This window comes from Geotrypetes seraphini, chromosome 2, assembly GCF_902459505.1.
Source record: "Geotrypetes seraphini chromosome 2, aGeoSer1.1, whole genome shotgun sequence".
Classification (NCBI taxonomy): Eukaryota; Metazoa; Chordata; class Amphibia; order Gymnophiona; family Dermophiidae; genus Geotrypetes; species Geotrypetes seraphini.
In genome coordinates, this window is record NC_047085.1 from 308,450,395 (window position 1) to 308,473,678 (window position 23,284).

At 45.8% G+C, this 23,284-nt stretch overlaps 1 protein-coding gene across 4 annotated transcripts in view; it reads right to left on the reverse strand.

Annotated features, from left to right (window-relative positions):
• The window catches only part of LOC117353714 (NF-kappa-B inhibitor-interacting Ras-like protein 1), a 56,852-nt gene that overhangs the window by 13,974 nt on the left and 19,594 nt on the right, over positions 1–23,284 (reverse strand). For all 4 annotated transcript variants that reach the window (XM_033929949.1, XM_033929950.1, XM_033929948.1 and 1 more), the window contains exon 3: positions 4,648–4,889. In XM_033929949.1, the coding sequence (XP_033785840.1) occupies positions 4,648–4,889 (242 nt within the window). The remainder of the gene's footprint in view (positions 1–4,647; positions 4,890–23,284) is intronic.

Genomic DNA, 23,284 nt, shown 5'->3' on the forward strand with positions numbered 1-23,284 from the left:
ATGAGCAGTAAGATGTTTTCCGTGAACTGGCTCATGAAAAGCAGTTTTGGCACTGAGGTGGACTCTGATAGAAGTAGATTTGAGACCAGAGTTAGACAAAGAAAGGAGATAATCCAACACTAGTTCTACTGCTAGCGAAGTTGGATCATGAAGGCACCAGGAAGAAAACCGGGTCCACTTCTGTTGATAGCATTGAAGAGTAGCCGGCTTCCTGGAAGCATCAAGAATAGAACGGACAGGCTGAGAAAGAAGTGAATGAGCCGAGGTCAGCACGAGAGATACCAAGCTGTCAGGTGCAGAGACTGTAGGTTGGGATGTAGGAGGGACTGCTGATGCTGAGTAAGCAGAGAAGGAAACAGTGGAAGAAGTATGGGCTCCCTGGAACTGAGTTGAAGGAAAAGGGAGAACCAATGCTGCCTGGGCCACCGAGGAGCGATGAGAATCATGGTGGCTCGTTCCCTCTTGAGCTTGAACAAAGTCCGCAACATGAGAGGCAGAGGAAGAAATGCATAAAGGAATAGATTGGTCCAATCCAGGAGAAACGCATCTGCTGCCAGACGGTGAGGGGAGTAGAGTCTGGAGCAAAATTGGGGCAGTTGATGACTGTGAGGAGCTGCAAAAAGGTCCACCTGAGGAGTGCCCTATTGAGCGAAAATGGACTGGAGAGTTATGGGGTCGAGAGTCCATTCGTGGGGTTGGAGAATCCTGCTGAGATTGTCTGCTAAGGAATTCTGCTCTCCCTGGATGTAGACAGCTTTCAGGAATAAATGGCGAGCTGTCGCCCAAGACCAAATCTTTTGGGCCTCCTGACACAACAGGCGAGAGCCCGTCCCACCCTGTTTGTTGATGTAGTACATTGCTACTTGATTGTCTGTGCAAAGTAGTAAAACTTGAGGAAAGAGGAGATGCTGAAAAGCCTTCAGGGCATAAAACATCGCTCTGAGTTCCAGGAAATTGATGTGATGTTTCTTTTCCTGGGCCGTCCAAAGACCTTGAGTTTGGAAATCGTTCAAGTGAGCTCCCCAGGCATATGGGGATGCGTCTGTGGTGATGACTAGATGATGAGGAGGCAGATGGAACAGAAGGCTTCTGGAGAGATTGTAAGATTTCAACCACCATTGCAGAGACTGACGAAGAGACGATGTCACAGATATGTTTCGCAAACAAGGATCCGTCGCCTGGGACCATTGGGTAGCTAGGGTCCACTGAGGAGTGCGCAGGTGAAGACGTGCGCAGGGGGTGACATGAACCGTTGAGGCCATGTGACCCAAGAAGATCATCATTTGCTTGGCAGAGATGGAAAGCTGTGGAAGCACCTGCTGACAGAGATGAAGAAGAGTCTGAAGGCGGTCAGATGGAAGAAACGCCCTCATGAGAAGCACTTCCTGAGATGAACCAGTCGTCCAAGTAAGGGAAGATTTGGAGATGGTGAGAGCGCAGAAAAGCGGCCACCACGATGAAACACTTGGTGAATACCCTGGGAGAGGAGGCAAGACCGAAGGGTAACACCTTGTACTGGTAATGGCAGCAATTGATCATGAAGCGGAGATACTGTCTGGAGGCCAGATTGACCGGGATGTGAGTGTAGGCCTCCTTGAGATCGAGGGAGCATAGCCAGTCGCCCTGAGTGAGAAGAGGATAAAGTGTGGCCAGAGAAAGCATTTTGAACTTTTCTTTGATCAAGCATTTGTTGAGATCTTGGAGATCTAGAATGGGTCTGAGGTCTCCGTTTTTTTGGGGGACCAGAAAATAGGGGGAGTAGAATCCCTGCCCCTTCTGATCTAGAGGAACTTCCTCTATGGTTTTCAGAAGAAGAAGGGATTGGACCTCCTGAAGAAGGAGGGAGGACTGAGGGGTGTTCAAAGCAGACTCTTTCGGAAGACTTTGGCCAGGGAGAGTCTGAAAATTGAGAGAATAGCCGTGGCGAATGATGTTTAGAACCCACTGGTCTGAAGTAATGGTCTCCCAATGGCAGATGAAAAGAGAAAGACGGCCTCCTATGGGTTGAGGTAGAAGGGTCGATGGTAGAAGACTGGCTAGGCCCTGGAGAATGAAGTCAAAAGGGTTGAGTGGACTTCGGTTGTGCCGGAGGCTTCACTTGTTGCTGCTGTTGTGCACGAGGCTGTTGGCGTTGCTGCTGACGCTGGCGTCTAGGTTGTTGAGGAGCAGATGGGAAGGGTCTAGCAGAGTAACGGCGCTGATAGGCCGATTGTTGGCGGAAGGGCCGGACAGATGGAGGCTTCTTCTTGTTCTTGAGAAGAGTGTCCCAGCGAGTCTCATGGGCCGACAATTTCTGTGTGATGGAATCGAGAGAATCACCAATAACTCATCCCTGAGGCATGGAGCATTAGCAAGGCGATCTTGGTGGTTGACATCAAGCTCCGAAACCCTAAGCCAAGCCAGACGGCGCATAGCCACAGCCATCGCCGTAGCTCTCGAAGTGAGTTCAAAGGTGTCGTAGATGGAAAGAACCATGAATTTTCTAAGCTGCAAGAGACTGGAAGAGCATTGGCGGAAAGCAGAGAGTTTTCTGTCTGGTAAGTATTTTTCAAAAGAAGCCAGTTGCTGAATGAGGTGCTTCATATAAAAGGAAAAATGAAAGGCATAATTACCGGATCTATTGGCAAGCATAGCATTTTGGTATAAACGCTTGCCATATTTATCCATGGCCTTCCCCTCTCTGCCAGTAGGGACCGAAGCATAGACACTAGCGCCCGCAGACTTTCCGAGAGTGGACTCAACCAATAAAGACCCATGCGGGAGCTGAGGTTTGTCAAAGCCTGGAATTGGGATGACTTTATATAAGGAATCCAATTTTCGAGGGGCCCCAGGAATGGTCAAGGGAGTCTCAAGATTTTTATAGAAAGTCTCCCTCAAAATATCATGGAGGGGCAATTTAAGAAATTCCTTTGGAGGCTGATCAAAGTCCAAAGCGTCAAGGAACACCTTAGGTTTCTTGGATTCAGCCTCCAAAGGAATTGAAAGAGACTCGCACATCTCCTTTAAAAAAGATGTAAAGGAGGAATATTCCGGCCTAGAAGAAGGTTCTTGCAGAGAGGGGTCCTCCTCACCCGAAGAAACCTCATCCTCCGAGAGTAAGGGCTCTTCAGAGTCATCCCAGAGATCAGGATCTCGTACCTGAGAAACACGACCCCGGGAGACCGGTGTCGAAGGCTCAGCGTGTCGGGTCTTGCGTACCGACTTCCCGGAACGCAAGGAGGTGGTACCTGGAGAAGTTAAAGGTTGCCGATGTCGAGACTGATTGGACATAAGTAAGGGCTCAGTTGTTTGAACAGCCCGATGAAGACCTCTCGGCTCCGCAGATAGTACTGGCACGGAAGTCGAAGAAGCAGAATAGACCGGTACCGAAAGAGTGGAAGCCGACAATAGCAGCTGCTCCATGGTCGGTACCGGCGGCTCAGACCGGACGGGACTAGAAGGGTCGGTGCCAACAGAGCAGGAAGGAGTTGCTGCAATTGTTCTTTAAGTTGGACTTGAAGGACAGCCGCAATACGGTCATCCAAAGAAGGCACCGGTATCGCTTTCTTTTTCTGCGGAACCTGCAGTGCCGCTCGATGCCCAGAGGATGAGGAGGCCGAGGAGGATGCACTCACCTCTATAGGGACGGAGCGTTTACGGGGGCGCCTCGAGGTCGGCAGGACTGGACTCTCTGCCACAGCGACCAGAGGACGCTCCAAGGAGGAAGGCTTCTTAGCCGGCTTACATGGAGGGTGCGACGCCGGAGCGGTGTCACGAGGCGTCGATGAAGTGGGAGCCAGTTGAGAAGCTGCCGACGCCGGTGTCGATGCTGAGGGATCAGTCATTTCGACACCGAAAAGGAGTTTCTGCTGAAGCTGCCTGTTTTTTAAGGTGCGCTTCTTCAGAGTAGCACAACGGGTGCAGGTGGAAGCCCTGTGATCCGGACCCAAGCACTGCAGACACCAATTGTGCGGGTCAGTCAACGAGATGGGGCGCGCACACCGTTGGCACTTTTTGAATCCTGGCTGAGGGGGCATGAAGGTGAACACAGCCTCCGCCAAATCGAAAGCGGAGGCTTCAATGATGACAACAGGCCCCGCCGGGGCGAACCCGCGAAAAAATAAAATAAAGGAAAATTGTTTATTTTTTTTTTTTAAGTCGGGAAGCTTAGGAAAAAAGAATTTTTTCGAAGAAAAAATACGCGAGTGGGAAGGCAAGCGAAAAGATTTCAACGGCCATTGAAAAACACGCGTCTTCTTAGCTCCGCAGAAACTAAGAAACTGGGGACCGCGCGCCTCCTTCGGGCGGGAAGGCACTCGTGCATGCACGGTGCGGCCTAACTAGAACTTTCTAAGTTCTTAGAGTGCAATCACTCTAAAATTGTCCATACCGGGGCTCCGTCGGTGCCGTCACCCATCAGTTAAGAATATGCTGCCTGCTTGTCCTGGGATAATGGATAGACCAGTTTTGTGTCTATGGGGAAAACACTTTGCATTCTGTATACAAAGAATGCTAGACCCATCTAGCCTGCCTAATCACATTCAAGTGAAATAGAGAGGCAAGCATTATTACTTTATCAGTTTATACACAGCACTATAGCAAGTCTGTCTTAAAAATAAACCGTGAAACTGGGCTGTAGCATCGTAGATTTCAGTAATTAATATGTACCTCTTTTTTGTCTCTAAACTTGTCCACCTCCTTTTTTAGTAGCTCTATTCTTCTGAAGGACTCCAGACTGTTCACACTGTACACAAGAACAAAACCATCCGCAAAAGAGAAATAGTGCTTTGGTAGCTCCACTCCATCCTGTAGTCCTCTGGTGTCATAAAGGCGTAACTGCTCTTTCACCCCACGATCCGTTTCCACTGAAGCTATATAAACATCTTCTAGAGTTTCACTAGACTCTAAACCTGTGGTAGGGATTTTCATGTAACAAAGAAGTGTTTTAGCCATGTTAGTCCACCTGAATATGTAAAAAAGGTTCAGATAAAAAGCTGCAAATGATCTCTCTTTATTGGACAAATACAGGATTAGCCAACCTTTCACACACCACAACCCTTACATCTAAAGAGCAGAGGAAGGAAGAAGGAAAGGAAAAGTGTCTCCCACCCTGAAAAAGAGATTAGGTTCTTACCTTGATAATATATTTTCTAGTAGATAGGAATAGGGTTATCCATGCATGCTCGTGAGCATTCTGTGGAAGATGTCAATCACAGCTTTTCAGCTCCTCCTCCTTCTCCCTGGTCTCTGCTGCCCCCTTCAGTTCATACCAAAGCCAGCAACAGCCCTACAGAAGAAAACAGGAGAAGGAGAGGTATGGGGAACTCCTCAAAACCAAGTGTCTGATGTTCTCAGATAAATATAAAACAGCCATTGAATGAACAGTAATGCAAGTAAAATATTAACAAGCCTCTGAGAAAAAACATGAATGCAAGAAAAATAAAAGTTAAACAAGAGCATAACAGCCTGAACATTTAAGGAGCTCAAACATTCCTCCCTTTTAAGTATACACAGAGACTCTTCATAATCTCATAACCGTGAAACTGACCATTAAGCCTGAATCAGAAAGCAGGCACATCAGATATTTTCTGGACAGGGAGGTTCAGCATACCATTCCTATTTACTGGATATTATCAAGGTAAGAGCCTAATCTCTTTTTCCAGTGCAAAAGGAATGGTATGCTAAACTGTAGTTTTCTCCCAAGTATCCAAATTCATCAAAAAAACACCCCAATCAAATGGGATTCAGACAACACCACTCTACGGAGCTTTCATTGCTTGGATTAACCACATTCTCTACCACCTTGATCACCACAAATCTGTGGTCCTTATCTCTCTGGATCTATCCGCAGCATTTGATACAATAAATCAGAAACTACTTCTTCAGCGCCTGTATGATATAGGAATCAGAGATCAAATCTTGGATTGGTTCACCTCTTATTTCTTGGACAGAACCTCCACAGTGACCTTTAACGGGACTTTCTCTAACTCCGCTTCTAACAAGTTTGGAATTCCCCATTCTATCACCATTACTGTTTAACATTTTTTAGCACCCCTCTTGATGCTGGGCCAATCCATAGGGTTCACCATAAATACAACAATAATATCCAATTAGTCCATCTAATCGATCTTAACAACCCATAAGATATATCCCTCATTAATCAAAAGCTTGAAAAAAATGCATAACTGGCTTGTCACTAGCAGGCAGAGCTCTGGAGTCTCAATGTGTGGTTGAGGCGATGGTGCAGGGAGGTGGGTTTTAGATTTGTTAAGAACTGGGCAACATACTGAGGAAGGGAGGAGCCTATTCTGCAAAGATGGGTTCCCCTTTAACCAGGGTGGAACCAGGTTGCTGGCATCAACATTTAAAAAGGAGATAGTTCAGCTTTTAAACAGAAATTGAGGGAAGGCTGACAGTTGCTCAAAAGAGCATGTATCAGGACAAGGTATCTTTAAAAGATATAATCATAAATGGGAAGACAGAGTATCCTGATAGTGAGATTGCAATACAGGCCGCAATAGACCAGGTTTCTTTAAATACAGAGCAGGTTGATTTTAAAGACTGCAAATTATCCATGCCAACTGCTGAGTAAACTGTAAACATTGTTTGAAATATCTGTATGCAAATGCCAGAAGCCTAAGAAACAGGATAGAAGAGTTAGATTATATTGCACTAAATGAGAAGATAGATATATAATAGGCATCACTGAAACCTGGTGGAAGAAAGATAACCAATGGGACACTGTCATACCAGGGTACAAACTATATCACACTGACAAGGTAGAAAGAACTGGTGGAGGCGTAGCATTATATATTAAGGAGGGCCTTGAATCAAATGGACTGAAAATTTTACAGGAGCAGAAACACACCTTGCAATTCCTATGGGTAGAAATTCCATGTGTAAGAGAGGAAAAGATAGTAATAGGAGTGTACTACTAACTAGAGCAGGGGTGTCAAATTTTTTATTAAGATACTTAGGGGTCCTTTTATTAAGGTATGCTAACTGATTTAGCGCACGCACTAAAGATTAGCACATGCTAAATGTGCACCTTAATAAAAGGACCCCTTAGTCTTAGCAGAAGTATAGGATTACTACCTCTCCAACCCTACGCCGGTTCTGCGATATAAACAAAATAAATAAAAGACTTTTCCTCTCACTTTTAGGTCCTATTTCACGCTTACTGTCTAACACCAGCTCTGGCAAGATACACATTTCAAATCTTGACACATTGTAATCACAATTTATTTTTTCTACCTTTTGTTGTCTGGTCATTATTCAAATCATGTTGGGCCCAGGCTCTGGTTGTCTTCTGATAACTCGCTTGCCAGGGTCTCCTGCCCATTTGTCGTTTCCTTCTTTCTCTGTGCTAACCATCCATTTTCCATCTCTGTCCTCCCCTTCCGTTGCCCTCCCCCAGAGGTCTGGCATCTTTCCTTTTTTTCGTCTCCATCCACCATTCCCAGATCCACTATCTCTCCTTTTCTCAACTTCCCTTTCATCCAGCATCTCTCCCTCCTTCCCCACCACCCCAGTGTCCACCATCTCTCCCTTTCTCTTCCCAACTAGCTTCCTATCCAGTATCTGTATCCGTATCCCCCTCCACACCATCCCTTGTATCCAACTTCTGTTCCTTCCCTCCCGCCATGCCATTGACCACCATCTCTCTCCCTCTCCTCTGTTTTAGACCCATTATTTCTTTCCCTCCCCCACCCTCAGTCCGGCATATGCACATCTCTTTGGACCTCTCTTCCCTCCCTCCATGTACTTCTACACCATGGCCTGTCCCCGCCCCCCCAAAGGCCTGCATGTTTTCCCCTTTCTTTCTAGCGTCCTCCAGCTTCCCAATCTCACCTTCAAAGCAGCCTGTAGAGGATCGCCAGTCGGCTATAGTGATCCTAGCAGGCTGCCATTGACCTCTGCAGCACATTCCTTCTGCCGTGGTCCTGCCCCTTCTTTGACATACAGGACCACGGCAGAAGGAATGTGCTGCAGAGGCTACAGCAGCCTTCTAGGATCACTACAGCTGACCGGCAATCTTCTGCAGGCTGCTTTGAAGGTGAGAGAAGCCGAGAGAGAGATGGTAGACAATGAGATGGAGGGAAGGAAGGAAGGAACAGGGTATTTTCTCGCGGGCCAAATTTGGCCCATGGGCCTAAGTTTGACACCCCTAGTCTAGAGAGAGACATGGTAACTGAACACAGTGACAAACTGCAGTAGATCACAGTTTAACCACGGAGACGGGACAAAAATTGGGCTGTCTACCGCCAGAACAGGAACAAGGCCTTTCACTGCCCCATGGGAGCAGTAAAAGGTCTTGTTCTCCCGGTAAAAATTGTACCCAGATCACCATTTCATCAAATTCAGCAGCCTCTTGGAGAACTATAATGTCAGGATCATGGCAAAGCTTTGAATGGCAAGCTCTAGCCACAAAACAAACAGCCGCTTTCAGCCCAGAGGTCACAGAGTCAAAGATCTGTTTGAGGACAAAATCAATCCTAAGACCCTGTGTGTCCTTTAGACACAATATCATACTTTAGCACAATTCTTCCATCACTAGGGAGAGAAGTGTGCTTGGTGACCTGTGCCACCAGGGAATCTACTTTTGGGGATGCAAATCAGTGATTAAACACATCTGCCATCGGTAGAGCTTAGACATGGCTCTAGCAACTCACAGAGGACCCTCCAGTGCCTCCCAGTGATCCGTAAGCATCTTTATTATGTCTGGATGATCAGGGAAGGACTATCGCTAGTATCCCTTTGTCTGGTTGGATAAGTTTAATATATTACAAGATAGCCAATCTGGGTTTTGGTCAGGTTTCTGTACTGAAACTGTCTTGGCCTCTCTGCTGGATAATCTTCATTTGTTGTTCAGTCAAGGTACAAGTGCTTTGATTTTGCAGTTAGATCTGAGCAGTGCTTTTGATCTTGTGGATCATACTATTCTTATTGACTGCTTAGAATCTATTAGTATCTCGGGAAAGATCTTAAATTGGTTTTGAGGATTTTTGGGTAACAGATCATACCAGGTGTTTAAGGATGACAGTCTTTCTTATCATTGGAAAAACCAATGTGGGGTTCCACAAGATTTGCCTTTATCCCCCACTTTGTTTAATATCTACTTGGCTTCACTGGGAAATCTCTTGCACAATTTAAATCTTAAAATTTACATTTATGCAGATGACATTACAATAATTATGCAGTAGAGATCATAAATTTTTTAGCGACCATCCTGAATCAGATTGAGTTTTGGATGATTGCTTTTAAATTAAAACTAAATCCAGAAAAAACTAAATTTTTTCTTGCAACCCCCAATGACAAGATTAAAGAAACATCGATTCACTTGAATGGCCTTAACTATACCATAGAACAGTCTATAAAAATATTGGGCATGACTATAGATAAACATTTCACTGGTCTATTATTGAAGAAATCATACTGATCTATTATTGAAGAAATGCTTTGCTGTGCTCTGGAAACTTCACACTATTAAGAAATACTTTGATGAAGCTTCATTCCGTCTGTTAGTGCAGTCATCCGTTTTAAGTATTCTTGATTACTGTAATGTTATTTATTTAGGTGCTTTTAAGAAAATTGAGAGTGGTCCAAAACACTGCAGTTCGATTGATCTTTGGATTGAAAAAAATGGGAGCATATTACACCATATTATTTGAAACTCTACTGGCTGCCGACTGAAGCCAGAGTTTTGTTTAAGTTTGCTTACATTTGTTACAAATCAATTTTTGGTTTGTCACCTGGATACCCTGTTTCTCATTTTTCTTTGAACCACCAAATAAGATCACACGCAGAGTTTATGTTTACATTTCCTTTTGCTAAATTATGTTGTTACAAAAGATTTCTGGAGAGAACTCTCTCTTTTCAAGCTGCCAAATTGAAAGATTGGTTTGGTAAAATTATGCTAGGATCCTCTTCTTATCTTGATTTTAGATCCCTACTGAAGACCCAACTGTTTGAAAAATTTGAATCCTAACTGGTTGTTTCAATTAATAATTCTATGCTTCTGTCTTGCAATGTATCTTCTTTTAAATTGTATTTTTACTGTATGGTCGGTTCTTATTTGTTGTAATTCGCTTAGAACCATTCTTTTAAATTGCATTTTTCTTTTAAATCATATTTTCTACTGTAGGACCAATTTTTATTTATTGTATTTTGTTTTGAATTGTTTTTTCCTTTTAAATTGTACTCTCCACTCTATGATTTGTGAATATTTATTGTAAACCGCCTAGAACTATTTTTGGTCAGGTGGTATATAAAAAAAAATTATTATTATTATGAGCTACTCTTAAGCGAGCATTCCATTGCTGCTGATTGCCGAACCTCCAACTTCAACTCCTGGAGGGACTCAGAAATTAGCCCACCAAAGTCGAGGGCTTAAAGATTATTCACGTGGGGTCCTCACCCAGATCCAGAACCTCTCCTAAATCCGGATCTTGGAGGTCCACAAGTGCCACTACATCCACTGCAGTGGTAGTACCTGCCTGCATAAGCAATGGCATCATCAGGTCATCTGTTTCCCAGGCCAGCAAATCATCCCTAGACAATTTGGAAACTTGTGTCTTGGGGAGGGGGACTCGTGAAGCAAGCAGGAGGTGCAGAAGGCACCTTTTTCTTGGCTAGATAAGTCTGGAAAAGCATGTTAATAAATTCCAAAGGGAACCCCTCATCCAGGGCAGCAGTTGCCTCCTGGGAACTCTGTTTGGCGCTTTTAGAGGATTTCTTAACCTGTGATGCTGAATCATGGCAGCGCTTCACCGGGACCACAAGCGTGCTGTCCCCTAGGGCCAATTTTAACTTTTTGGACTGGCCCTGGCTGGAGTTAGTGACAGGACCCCTAAAGGGATGGAGGGACCTAGGACTGATGAAACCAAGCCCCCCTCCTGCGCTACAGAACACGGCTGCTCGTCCAACAGTCATCCACCACAAACAGGGAATGAATCTGAAGTATCCTGCCCTGAGGAGTCCATCTGAGTGATTTTCTTCCAAAAAGAAGCTTGTAGAGGCAAAAATTAACCTTAAATTCAGATTGGGAAAATCCAAGATGGCCACAATTTTCAAAGAAAAACAGCCTAGGAAAAGCACAGAAGCCCCCAAAACACAGTGATTTTAGGATTTTAGGGATGGGGGACTTGGGCTAACTCCCAAACTACCTAAAAACTATTTTCTAAGACCCCCCCTAAAATCACTATGACAGGCAGTCGCCCTGTACTCACTGTGCCTTGTGGTGCTGGGAGCTGAAGTAAAGGAATCTGAAACAGCTTACAGGGAGATCCTTTGCCTCAATTTTCAAGCCTTGCAAACTGGACTACTGGTCTTCTGATTGCCCCTCTGGCCTGATTCCAATGGCCAGGAACCTCCACCACCCATGGAACATACCACGCATGCAACCTGGTGGAGGAATGCAATCTGCTCCGATCCAAGGTACACCTCTATGGAGCCACTCAAACCCACTAGTGGACGAACCTGGGGTGAGCCAGCTCCCAAGGAAACAGTCCCCGAGTCCCTGATCTGAAGATGCAGGCTGTCCAGGAGGTGCACTGCAAGGTAGTCAACCCTTTGGAAACAGACTTTATCCACAAAGTCTGATCTCCCGCAGCCAGAACTGTCCCCACGGGGAACCTCTGCAGCACGAAAATGCAAAAAAGCATAAAAATATACCGAGCAGAAGAAAAATGAAGCATGAGCAGAAAAGACTAGCTCCTATTGTCTTGCCTGTAAGAATGCAACTGGTGACCAGATGGCAGATCTGAGATAAGAGGAAAGGGTCAGATAAGAGGAGAGGGACTCGCGAGAACTGACAGCAGCCATTCAGGAAGCAGCACGGGGCCAGGCCAGAGCACAAAAAGCTCATTCCTGTCTTGTGTGCCACTGGCCCCGAGATAATGAGAAGGCAGCTGTCCAGCGAGGGAGGGGCAGGAGCGCAGAAAGCTCATTCCTGCCGATACACCGCTGGACCACCATAATTTAAAGGTACCGGGGGTGTTAAAATATTGTTATTCGCTCCATAAGACGCACAGACATTTCCACCCACTTTTTGGGGGGGAAAAAGTGCATCTTATGGTGTGAAAAATGTAATATTTTGCAAAGTGCCAATTTGCAGCATCGTAATGCTATGTTTTGACATTGTTTCAGAGCATTGATTGAATCATGTCAACGAAAAGTGTGGAATTTTCAAGTGGGGAACCCTGAGCCATCAGGAAGTTCCTATTCCTGCAGAAGAAAACTCCAAAGGAAATCCATGAATGTATGATGTAAACACTGAGTAACAAATGCCCATCATACTCCACAGTGAAGTGGTGTGCAAACTTTCAGCATGGAGATTTTGAGACCAAAGATGCAGCAAGGTCTGCGAGGCCTCAAACGGTGTCAACTCCTGAAATTGTTGATTATGTCCATAAACTGATTTTGGCAGATTAGCACAGTATTTTATTGGCTAAAACAATTCCTGATATTGCAGATATCCTTGGAACTTGTTTGGTGTATAATCCACAAGCAGCTGGGTATGCAGAAGTTGTCAGCCAAGTAGGTGCCCAAATGTTTGAATGCTGACAAGAAATGACTTTGAATGGACACTTCTAAGCTGATTTTACAGCATTTTCAGCGAGCTGATGCCAACTTTTTAGAACAACTCGTTACTGTTGATTAAACATTGTTACACCACTATGATCCTGCAATGGCAGCACTCAGGTTCTTCAAGGCCAAAGAAACTCAAGACCCAAACATCAGCAGGAAAGGTCATGGCCACAGTGTTTTGGGATCAGGAAGGTGCTATAATGACTGACTCTCTTCCAAGGGGTCAAACAGTTAATGCAGAATACTACTGTAACTTGCTGTGCTGATTAAATGAGGCATTAAAAGAAAAAAGGAAAGGGAAGCTGCGGAAAACAGTTCTTTTTTTTTTGCAAGACAATGCAAGTGCTCACAAGGCTGGCAAAACGACGGATGTTTTGACACAGTTGGGGTTTCAGTGCATAGACCAGGAATCTCAAAGTCCCTCCTTGAGGGCCGCAATCCTGTTGGGTTTTCAGGATTTCCCCAATGAATATGAATTGAAAGCAGTGCATGCACATAGATCTCATGCATGTTCATTGGGGAAATCCTGTAAACCCGACTGGATTGCGGCCCTCAAGGAGGGACTTTGAGTTCCCTGGCATAGACCATCCACCCTACTCACCAGATCTTGCTCCATCTGACTATTTTCTGTATTTAAACCTTAAAAAGAGTTTAAAAGGGTGACAGTTTGAGTGATTCAGAGGTGATTGCAGCAGCGGAGCCGTATCTCAGTGACCAGACATCAGACTATTTTTTGGAAGGGTTACAGAAACTTCAGACACAATGTGCCAAGTGTGTTGAGCTTAGGGGTGAATATGTGGAATATTTCAAAAGTTTCATGGCTCCACGTCATTCCCTTTTTGGTTGGGCTGAGAACTTTCAGCACCCCCTCAAAATGTGCATTAAATGCTATGCAGCTCATAGGTATGCAATGACCTACGGAGCATTTAACGTACACGAATTGTTAGCCTGAGCTAAATCCATTAGCACACCTTAATAAAAGACCCCTAAGTCACATGGTACCATAGCCCAACAGAGGCTGATTTGGATGACAACAGATGTGCAGAGGAGGACAACAAAACTGCAGGGCTAAAAATATATAAACAAACCTGAATAAAAAGGTAAATTCCCACGATCTTGTACTGCCATAGTAAACAAGTACAATACAAGGTGCAAGCCAGAGTCAAGAGATGAGGAGAAAAGGAAAGCCAATGCAAAGAAAACCATTCTTCAGTATCAGTATTCTCATGAGCTTCAAATGGCTCAACATATTTATGGAATGCATTATGGGTCAGATCCATTATTTATATCCTAGCAGTTTTAGCATGAAAACTGGCAATTAAGAAAAAAAATATATACATCCAAAAGACCTTTCCTTTGCAGACCATGTTAGAGCAAGTCTTAATTGCAGCAATGGCACAGGTTCTCTTGGCACTAAAACAAATTGTTTCTGTAAAAATAAATGATATTAAAATATAGGATGAAGAACATGAATGAAAAACAATCTTCTCTGGAATTATTTTATTACAGTTCACAGCTGGTTTGCTAGAGTTTGAAAGGCCTGAGGCTTGACTAATAAAAATGGTGATTAGCTCATTTCAGTGGGATCCTTAATTATTTGCCATTAGCTTTCCAATACTGTAGAGATAATTACAGGATACCCAGAGGATTTTTTAGACAGCTGTTTCATTTTGTAACATTTCAGCAAGAGCTTACAGCACTGTTCCATACTGAATGCCTACCCCCATGTTTGCTAAACAGGTTATATTTTTCCTAAAGAAATTGTATATCCAGCATCAGCTCCCTAGCCTATAAGCAAGTGACAAAAATACACCTGCAAACACAACACTACTGGTAGACAAGTTCCCTCTGAATTTTACAGCAGGGATTTAAGTATAGGACTATGCTATGGACAGTACTGAATTGCACAGTATTTTATTAAAATAAAATAAAAATTCTCTTTACCACTTCAAATGATAGCTGTGTGGCAACTCGGTTTAATCTTGGTTAATTTGAATGGCACTAGATCATGGGTCTCAAAGTCCCTCCTTGAGGGCCGCAATCCAGTCGGGTTTTCAGGATTTCCCCAATGAATAAGAACATAAGAACATAAGAACATAAGAAATGCCTGCACCGGATCAGACCCGGGGTCCATCTAGTCCGGCGTTCCGCACACGCGGAGGCCCAGCCAGGCACACCCTGGCGAATACAATGTCACTCGTATCCCTCAATGTCTTCTGCAAGAAGATGTGCGTCCAATTTTCCCTTAAATCCTAGAACGGTGGTTTCCTCCACCAGCTCTTTCGGGAGAGAGTTCCAGGCGTTCACCACTCGCTGTGTGAAGCAGAACTTTCTGACGTTTGTCTTGGCCGTGTCCCCTCTCAGCTTCAGGCCATGACCTCTGGTCCGAGACTGGGTTACATTTGCCAATGTGAATAACGCTGTTTCTTGCTCACCATCCTTTCCCCCTGTTGGTGAGTGAGCTTGCTCCATTATGTCAATTCCTTTTAGCAATTTAAAAGTCTCTATCAGATCCCCTCTCAGTCTTCTCTTCTCAAGGGTGAATAGTCCCAGTTTTCTGAGGCGATCTTTGTAGCTCAAGTTCTCCATACCTTTTAGTAGCTTCGTCGCTCTCCTCTGCACCCTCTCCAGTAGTGTTATATCCTTCTTCAGGTATGGAGACCAGTGTTGGACACAGTATTCCAGGTGTGGTCTGACCATTGCTCTATAAAGCGGCATTATGACCTCCCTTGATCTACTCGTGATTCCTTTCTTTATCATGCCTAACATCCTGTTAGCTTTCTTTGCCGCCGCTGCACATTGAGCCGATGGCTTCAGGGTTCTATCTATCAGTACTCCCAGGTCTTTTTCTTGATCGCTCTTCCCCAATGTTATACCTAACAGTTTGTACCCATGCTCCTTGTTTTTACTGCCCAGGTGCATCACTTTGCATTTTTCTACATTAAAACTCATCTGCCAATTTTCTGCCCATCTCTCAAGTTGCTTCAAATCTCTCTGGAGTTCTTCGCTGTCTTTTTGTGACCTGATTGCTCGGCATAGTTTTGTGTCATCTGCAAACTTGATGATAGCACTGGTCGTTTCTTCTTCCAGGTCATTTACGAAGATATTGAATAAGATAGGCCCAAGAACTGAGCCCTGAGGCACACCGCTAGTTACTTTCTTCCAGTCTGAGTACTTCCCATTTATGCCCACTCTTTGTCTTCTGTTTTCTAGCCATTTTCCTATCCATCTCAGTATATCCCCTTCTATTCCATGACTTTGTAGTTTCTTGAGAAGTCTCGCATGAGGTACTTTGTCGAACGCTTTCTGGAAGTCCAAGTATATTATGTCAACCGGTTCTCCGCTATCGACTTGTTTGTTCACTCCCTCGAAAAACTGAAGTAAGTTTGTCAAGCATGACTTCCCTTTCCTGAAGCCATGCTGACTACCTCTCAGCAGGTCATGGTTATCCAGGTGCTGTACAATGCTGTCTTTAATCAAAGCCTCAACCATTTTCCCAGGGACCGATGTGAGACTCACTGGTCTATAGTTTCCCGGTTCTCCCCTTGATCCTTTTTTGAAGATTGGTATTACGTTCGCTATCTTCCAGTCTTCTGGTATCTGTCCGGTTATAACTGACAAGTTAGCGAGGGTTTGCAGTAGTTCTCCGATTTCCACCTTTAGTTCTTTTAATACTCTCGGGTGAATTCCGTCTGGGCCAGGGGATTTGTCACTTTTTAGTTTGTCAATCTGATAGTATACCTGGTCCAGATCCACCTTCACTGTGGTGAGGCTCTCCTCTATTTCCCCCTTGAATACTTTCACTGTTTTGGGTATCGATGTGGTGTCTTCCTTGGTAAAGACAGAAGCAAAGAAGGAATTTAATCTGTCTGCAATCTGTTTGTCCTCTTTGATGTATCCTTTTCTTCCTTGGTCGTCGAGAGGGCCCACTGTCTCCTTTGCAGGTTTTTTCCCTTTAACATATCTAAAAAATGGTTTGAAGTTTTTGGCCTCTTGGGCTATCTTTTCCTCATAGGCCCTTTTAGCTTCTCTCACAGCCTTGTGGCACTTCTTCTGGTCGTCTTTATGACTGTTCCAAGCCTCAGTTGTTTTCTCACGCTTCCATTTTTTGAACGAGTCTTTCTTTTCCCTAACTGCATCCTTCACCTCTTTGGTTAGCCAAGCTGGTTCTTTTTTGGCTTTAGTTTTCCTTCCTTTGGCTATCTGCGGGATGTATAGATTCTGTGCTTCGGTGATAGTTTTTTTTAGTAGGGACCATGCTTGTTCTACCGTTTCGATTTTGGATATCCTTTTCTTGATCCGTTTTCTTACCATGGCTCTCATGCTATCGTATCTTCCTTTTTTAAAGTTGAAGGTCTTGGTTAGGGTCTTAGTTCGCTTCCCCTTCCCGATGTCGAGTTTAAAATAGATCATACTGTGGTCGCTCGTTCCTAGCGGGACCGTGACTTCTACATCTTTGGTTTGCCCAGTTATGCCATCTAGGACTAAGTCCAAGGTGGCGTTTCCTCTTGTCGGTTCTCCTACCATTTGTTCTAGGAAGCAGTCTCCCATCATTTCCAGGAACTTTATTTCTTTGCCGCAGCTTGAGGTTACTAGGTTCCAGTCTATTCCTGGGAAATTGAAGTCTCCCATGATAGTTACATTGCCCGTCCTACATTCATGTCTTATTTCATCTATCATATCCGAGTCTGTTTCCTCCGTCTGACCTGGAGGTCGATAGTAGAGACCTATTTTTATGTCTGCTCCGTTTTGTCTGGGGATCTTTACCCAGAGGGACTCCAGTTTCGTTTTCTCCTCCGCCTTCCCTTCTCCAGTAGATTCTACTCCTTCCTGGACATATAGGGCAATGCCTCCCCCTTTCTGCCCTGTTCTGTCTCTTCTGTAAAGCTTGTATCCCTGTAGTACTGTATCCCATTCATTTTCCTCGTCCCACCATGTTTCTGTTATGCCAATGATATCTATTTCTTCGCATCTAGCTAGTGTTTCCAACTCCCCCATTTTATTTCTCAGGCTTCTGGCATTCGTGTACATACATTTAAGCTCCCTTTGTGTTGCCTTCTTAGATTTTCTGGGCTTCACATGCCTTATTGTATCTTTTACTGCATCTATTTGCGCTCCATTGTTGTCTCCCTCATTTGCGTCGAGTTCTTCCTCTTCATCTGAGCGGATGTCCTTATTTCCTGCTGTCCGGGCCATCAACTGGTTGTCGACTGTCCGCTCTCCCCTGATCTTCAGTTTAAAGTCTTCTCAATGATCTTCTTCATGTTTCCAGCCAATATTCTCGCCCCTTCTTTGGTGAGGTGTAATCCGTCCTTCCTATAGTACCTGCTCCTTCCCCAGAACGTCGTCCAGTTGCGCACGAAGTCAAACCCTTCTTCCTCGCACCATCGTCTCATCCAGGCGTTGATTTCTCGCAGCTCATCTTGCCTCTTCGCATCTGCTCTCGGTACCGGGAGGATCTCAGAAAATGCCACTGTCACCTCCCTGACCTTCAGTTTTCTTCCAAGTGAGCGGAGCTGGTTCTTCATATCCTCCCTATCGTACTTCCGTCCGCTCACGTTGTTGGTTCCCACGTGGATAAGTACCGCAGTGTCCTTCCCTTCTGCGCTGTCTATGATCCTGATGATCCTGCCAGCCACATCCTTCACTCTTGCTCTGGGCAGGCAGGTGACCAGTCTGTCTTCTCTTCCTCCTGCAATGTGGCTGTCTACATTGCGTATAATGGAATCTCCAACAATGATCCCTATCTTCTCTATTCGAGGGTTTCTTGGGGGTCGCAAGTCCACGTCCATGGTGTAGGTCCTGTCTTCTTTCTTCTTTGGCACATCCCCAACCTCAGCTGCAGACTCTTCATCAATTGTAGTGGTATCTCCGCCCATATCACCATGGCCTTCTTCCTGGGTAGTTCGGGTACAGCTGTCCAACCCTGGGACTTCCACATGTTGCTGGTGGGCTTCCTCGATGAATTTCTCAAGTTCCTCGATCTCTTCGCTGGCACTAGATGTCTCCTGCTTGCTGGGTTCTTCTTCTTTACAGGTGAGGAGTTCTTCCAGTTCTCTCACTGTTCCCTCCAGCAAACGAACTTGTTGTTTCAGGCTATCCAGTTCTCTGCACCGACCGCAAACGTATGCCCTAGTCCCCGAGGGGAGGTAGTCATACATATTGCAGTCAATGCAGAAGACTGGAAAGCCCATCTTCTGGGTACCGTGGGCGATCATTTCCCTTCTGAAGTCTGGGCTGTATGTGAATCTTCTGTTTCTGTCGGTTGTGTGTGACCTAACTTCCTGTTGTTGTCTTCTAGTTAGTAGTGAGTCTGTTTGTGCTGCTGTGCTTTGGGTGTTTTAGGTGAGTGCTTGTTTTAGGTGTGTTCTAAGAATGTGGTGTGAAAGAAGTGTTCCCTGCTGTGTGGCTAGGTAAGAAAGCCTTGTAACTTATGCTTTTGGTCTTTCTTTTGGGCGACCTAACTTCCTGGCTCCTTCTTACGGCTCCTTCGCGAAGGCGCACTCGCTAAGGCGAGCGCCTTTGCCGCTCGCCTTCGCCGCACGCCGAACGGCCGCGCGCCGTTGGCTCCCTTCCTGTTAAGGGGGAGTCGGGTCGATGACGCTGATGATGCGGAGGGGGTGGGCGGAGCTTCCTCTCGCCGCTACCCGCTCCTCTCCGCCGCCGCTGGTAGCTCTCTCCTGATCTTCCCTGCTTGCTTGTGCTTCCTCTGCCTCGCTGCTCCTCACAACGCGACTTTCACTGCCTCGCTGCTCCTCTCCACGCGGCTGAAGTGGCCTTCGCGCCCTGGCTCCCTTCCTGTTAAGGGGGAGTCGGGTCGATGACGCTGATGATACGGAGGGAGTGGGCGGAGCTTCCTCTCGCCGCTACCCGCTCCTCTCCGCCGCCGCTGGTAGCTCTCTCCTGATCTTCCCTGCTTGCTTGTGCTTCCTCTGCCTCGCTGCTCCTCACAACGCGACTTTCACTGCCTCGCTGCTCCTCTCCACGCGGCTGAAGCATTGAAAGCCTTAGGATTAGTGGGGATGGGCGGACCCGCTAGGCCTAAGGCCTGATTGGTCCAGGCTTCTAGAGCCTGGGCCAATCAGGCCTTAGACTTAGCGGGGATGGGCCGGGAAGGGGCAGGCCTGTCTCATTTTGACGAGGCGGGCCTGTCGGCTGGACGGCAGAAAGACCCGTTCAACCGACCAACATTTAAAGGTTAGTTGGGGGGGAGGTTAGGAGAGTCATGGTGGGGAGGTCTTTAGCATGGGGGGCCAGAGGGGGTCTGGCTTTCCAGCAGGAGGGGTTGGGCACCCTTCTGCCGGCGATTGGGAGGGCGGCGTTCCGGCAGGAGGGGTTGGGCACCCTCCTGCCGGCGATTGGGAGTTTGGGGGGTAGGGTTCCGGCAGGAGGGGTTGGGCACCTTACTGCCGGCGATTGGGTGTTTGTGGGGCGGCGTTCCGGCAGGAGGGGTTGGGCACCCTCCTGTCGGCGATTGGGAGTTTGTGGGGGGTAGCGTTCCGGCAGGAGGGGTTGGGCACCTGCCTGCCGGCGATAGGCTTTTTTCACATATGGAAATAGTGGACAAAGATTTAATAGTAGACATTTAGGCCCTGATTCTGTATAGGATGCCCGGGAGAGGTGTCCTATACAGTATCGGGCCTACACTAACCCCGATTCTGTAACCGGCGTCCATGTTACAGACGCCGGTTAGAGAATCAGGTTAGATTAGACACGGCCGCTACACTTATCGCAACAAAGGATAAGTATAGCGGCCGCCTGGCCAGTTGCCGGCAGGAGGGTGCCCAACGGGGCGGCGTTCCGGCAGGAGGGATTGGGCACCCTCCTGCTGGGGATTGGGAGTTTGGGGGGGCGGCATTATGGCAGGAGGGGTTGGGCGCCCTCCTGCCAGCGATTGGGAGTTTGGGGGGCGGCGTTCCAGCACGAGGGGTTGGGCACCCTCCTGCCGGCGATCGGCCAGGCGACCGCTATACTTATCCTTTGCCGCGATAAGTGTAGCGGCCGTGTCTAATCTAACCTGATTCTCTAACCGGCGTCTGTAACATGGACGCCGGTTACAGAATCGGGGTTAGTGTAGGCCCGATACTGTATAGGACACCTCTCCCAGGCGTCCTATACAGAATCAGGGCCTAAATGTCTACTATTAAATCTTTGTCCACTACTTTCATATGTGAAAAAAGCCTGTATATCACACCAATGTAAATATATTTACAATTCCCTCTTTCCAAATTGATCCACAGTGAATCTTCCTTGCCCTACAGATCCTGCAATTGTGCGGCTTTAATATGATCTTTAACATATAATGCTACTCCCCTTCCTTTTTTTCCTACCCTGTCTTTTCTGAACAGATTATAGCCTGGTATACCTACATCCTAGTCATGGTTCTCTGTGAACCATGTCTCTGTGATCGCCACTATATCCAACTCATCTTCTTCTATCACAGCTTCTAGATCCAGAATCTTGTTTCCCATATTCGAGCATTAGTATATACTGCTTTCCAGACATCGCCCCCTTTTTCCATCCGTATAGAGGTATTCAGTGATTTACTTACCTGAGAGCTTATTCTCACCCAGGGGTTTTAATCATCCTGCTCCATCACTTCTAGTTTAAAGCCCACTACAGTAGATTAGCCAGTCTGCCGCCAAAGACACTTCTTCCCGTCTTTGATAGATGTATACCATCTCTGCTCAACAGCCCTTGGAAAATCATCCCATGGTCCAGAAAGTCAAAACACTCTCAATGACACCATTCACGTAACCATGAATTCATCCCCAGGATGCGTGCTTCTCTGATCTGGCCCTTACCCTCGACAGGGAGGATGGACGAGAATACCACCTGCACACTTATGAGCCACTGCCAAGCCCCTCACTAGCTGACTTCAAGAACCACACAGACGTGCACTGTATTGGCAAAGTCAGACAATATTTTATTTGAGCACAGTATAAAAGTATAACAGCAAAAGCATATTAACAAAATATATTGTCTCAATGGGAATACATTGAAGAGATCATACAGGTAGATTCCCAGGCAAAAATATCTAGCTGTAAAAAGTAATTTCTGCCTAAAGCAGGAATTTCAGCAATTTTTATAATCTTTACTCATGGTTACACATTTCCCTTTTGTGTCAATCAATGCTCATCTTATCATATTGCAAAATATGTTACTATCTGCCCTGTCCTATCATCTCCTGGTTCTCATAGCTGCCCTTATCCATAAAGGGCAATCCTTTCAAGATTCCACAGTTTTTCCTGTTGTTCTGACTTCCCTTATTTGGCAGGTTGTTGGCAGAATGGCTAGTTGTTTTTCTGTATTATTCTGTGTCGGGTTCAATCCTGACACCTGTAGTTCATATGCAGGCTTGTTATTTTGTACTTGCCTATACCAAAAACGTTATCTGCAACTTTCACATATTCTTGATCACAGGATTGTTCCAGCAGAGCCCTAGCCTCCAGCAGGGCCTTAGTCTGTTTTTTGGCAAATGAAACTTAAGCAGGTTGAAAATTAAAGTTGAAATACAGGACAGGCCTGTATATAAAGTCTTGACATCAGTGGTTAATAAGAGTTGCATTTCATGGGGGACAAAGGACCCTTCCTCAGCACCTGACTGGTTAACCTTCTCTCCCAGAGCCATGAAGTTCCTTTTGATACGTTTGCAGGGGTACCTGGCAGTATCATTAGTGCCAACATGGATGAGCAGCATCGCATAATAGTCATCAGGCTTGGTGAGTCTTGGCAATCTCTCTGTAACATCTTGGATTTTGGCACCAGGCAGACAGCATACCTCTCAGAACATCATGTCTGGTCTGCAGATGGGCACTTCTGTACCCCTCAGAAGGGAATCGCCAACCATTACTACCTTACACCTCCTAGTGGTCATGGATCCAGCAATTTTTGGGGGATTTCAAGCTTTGGTCCTTCCTCTTCCTGGAATGCTCTCATCTCCTCCACTTCCACAGCAGCATTTCAGTTCTTCAGTTCAAGGGCAGGTGGAGTCACAGTACCAATCTTGGAGGGTTCCGTAATCTGAGTCCAACTGTCTCCCCTCAGCACAGCTTCTTCTTCCCTACTGCTGGAAATTTTTGACACCTCATGGACCATTTCATCAATGTACCTCTCATTCTTAGGGATGCTTCTCAGTCTTGCCACCTCCTCTCTCAGTTCCTTTATTTCCTTCATGAGGGATTCAAGCTAAAGACAGCTTGCACATGGAGCCACTCCTTCTACCTGGGTAACATTTTCAGATAGGGATTGGGACTTGTATACCATCCTTTTTATAGTTTTGCAACCACACTCAAAGTGGTTTACATACAGGTACTTCAAGCATTTTCCCTGTCTGTACAGAGGCAGAAGCTGAGCAGCAACTTTGGTAACATGATGTTTACCAGTCATATTGTGGTTGCAGAAGTACTTACACCTATAAGAAAATAGAAAGAACAGAAAAATCCTACCAAAGCAATGCCCTGATCCTGATTGGCTGAAGAGCCAAAAAAGTTCTGCCTTGGGGTGGGTGGGAGGGAATTAACCTCAAGAATCTGATCTCAAGTCCTCACAGTTCAAACAGCTATGTTTGTTAGAAGCACTATTTGTTCAAAATCTGCCATTGGTAGTTAAATATAAAAGCTTATACACTTCCCCCACCAAATTCGTGGATTTAGTATTTGCGAATTTGGTTATTCGCGTTTTTTCCAACGATCCATCCCCCGCCTCCCTCCTGCGT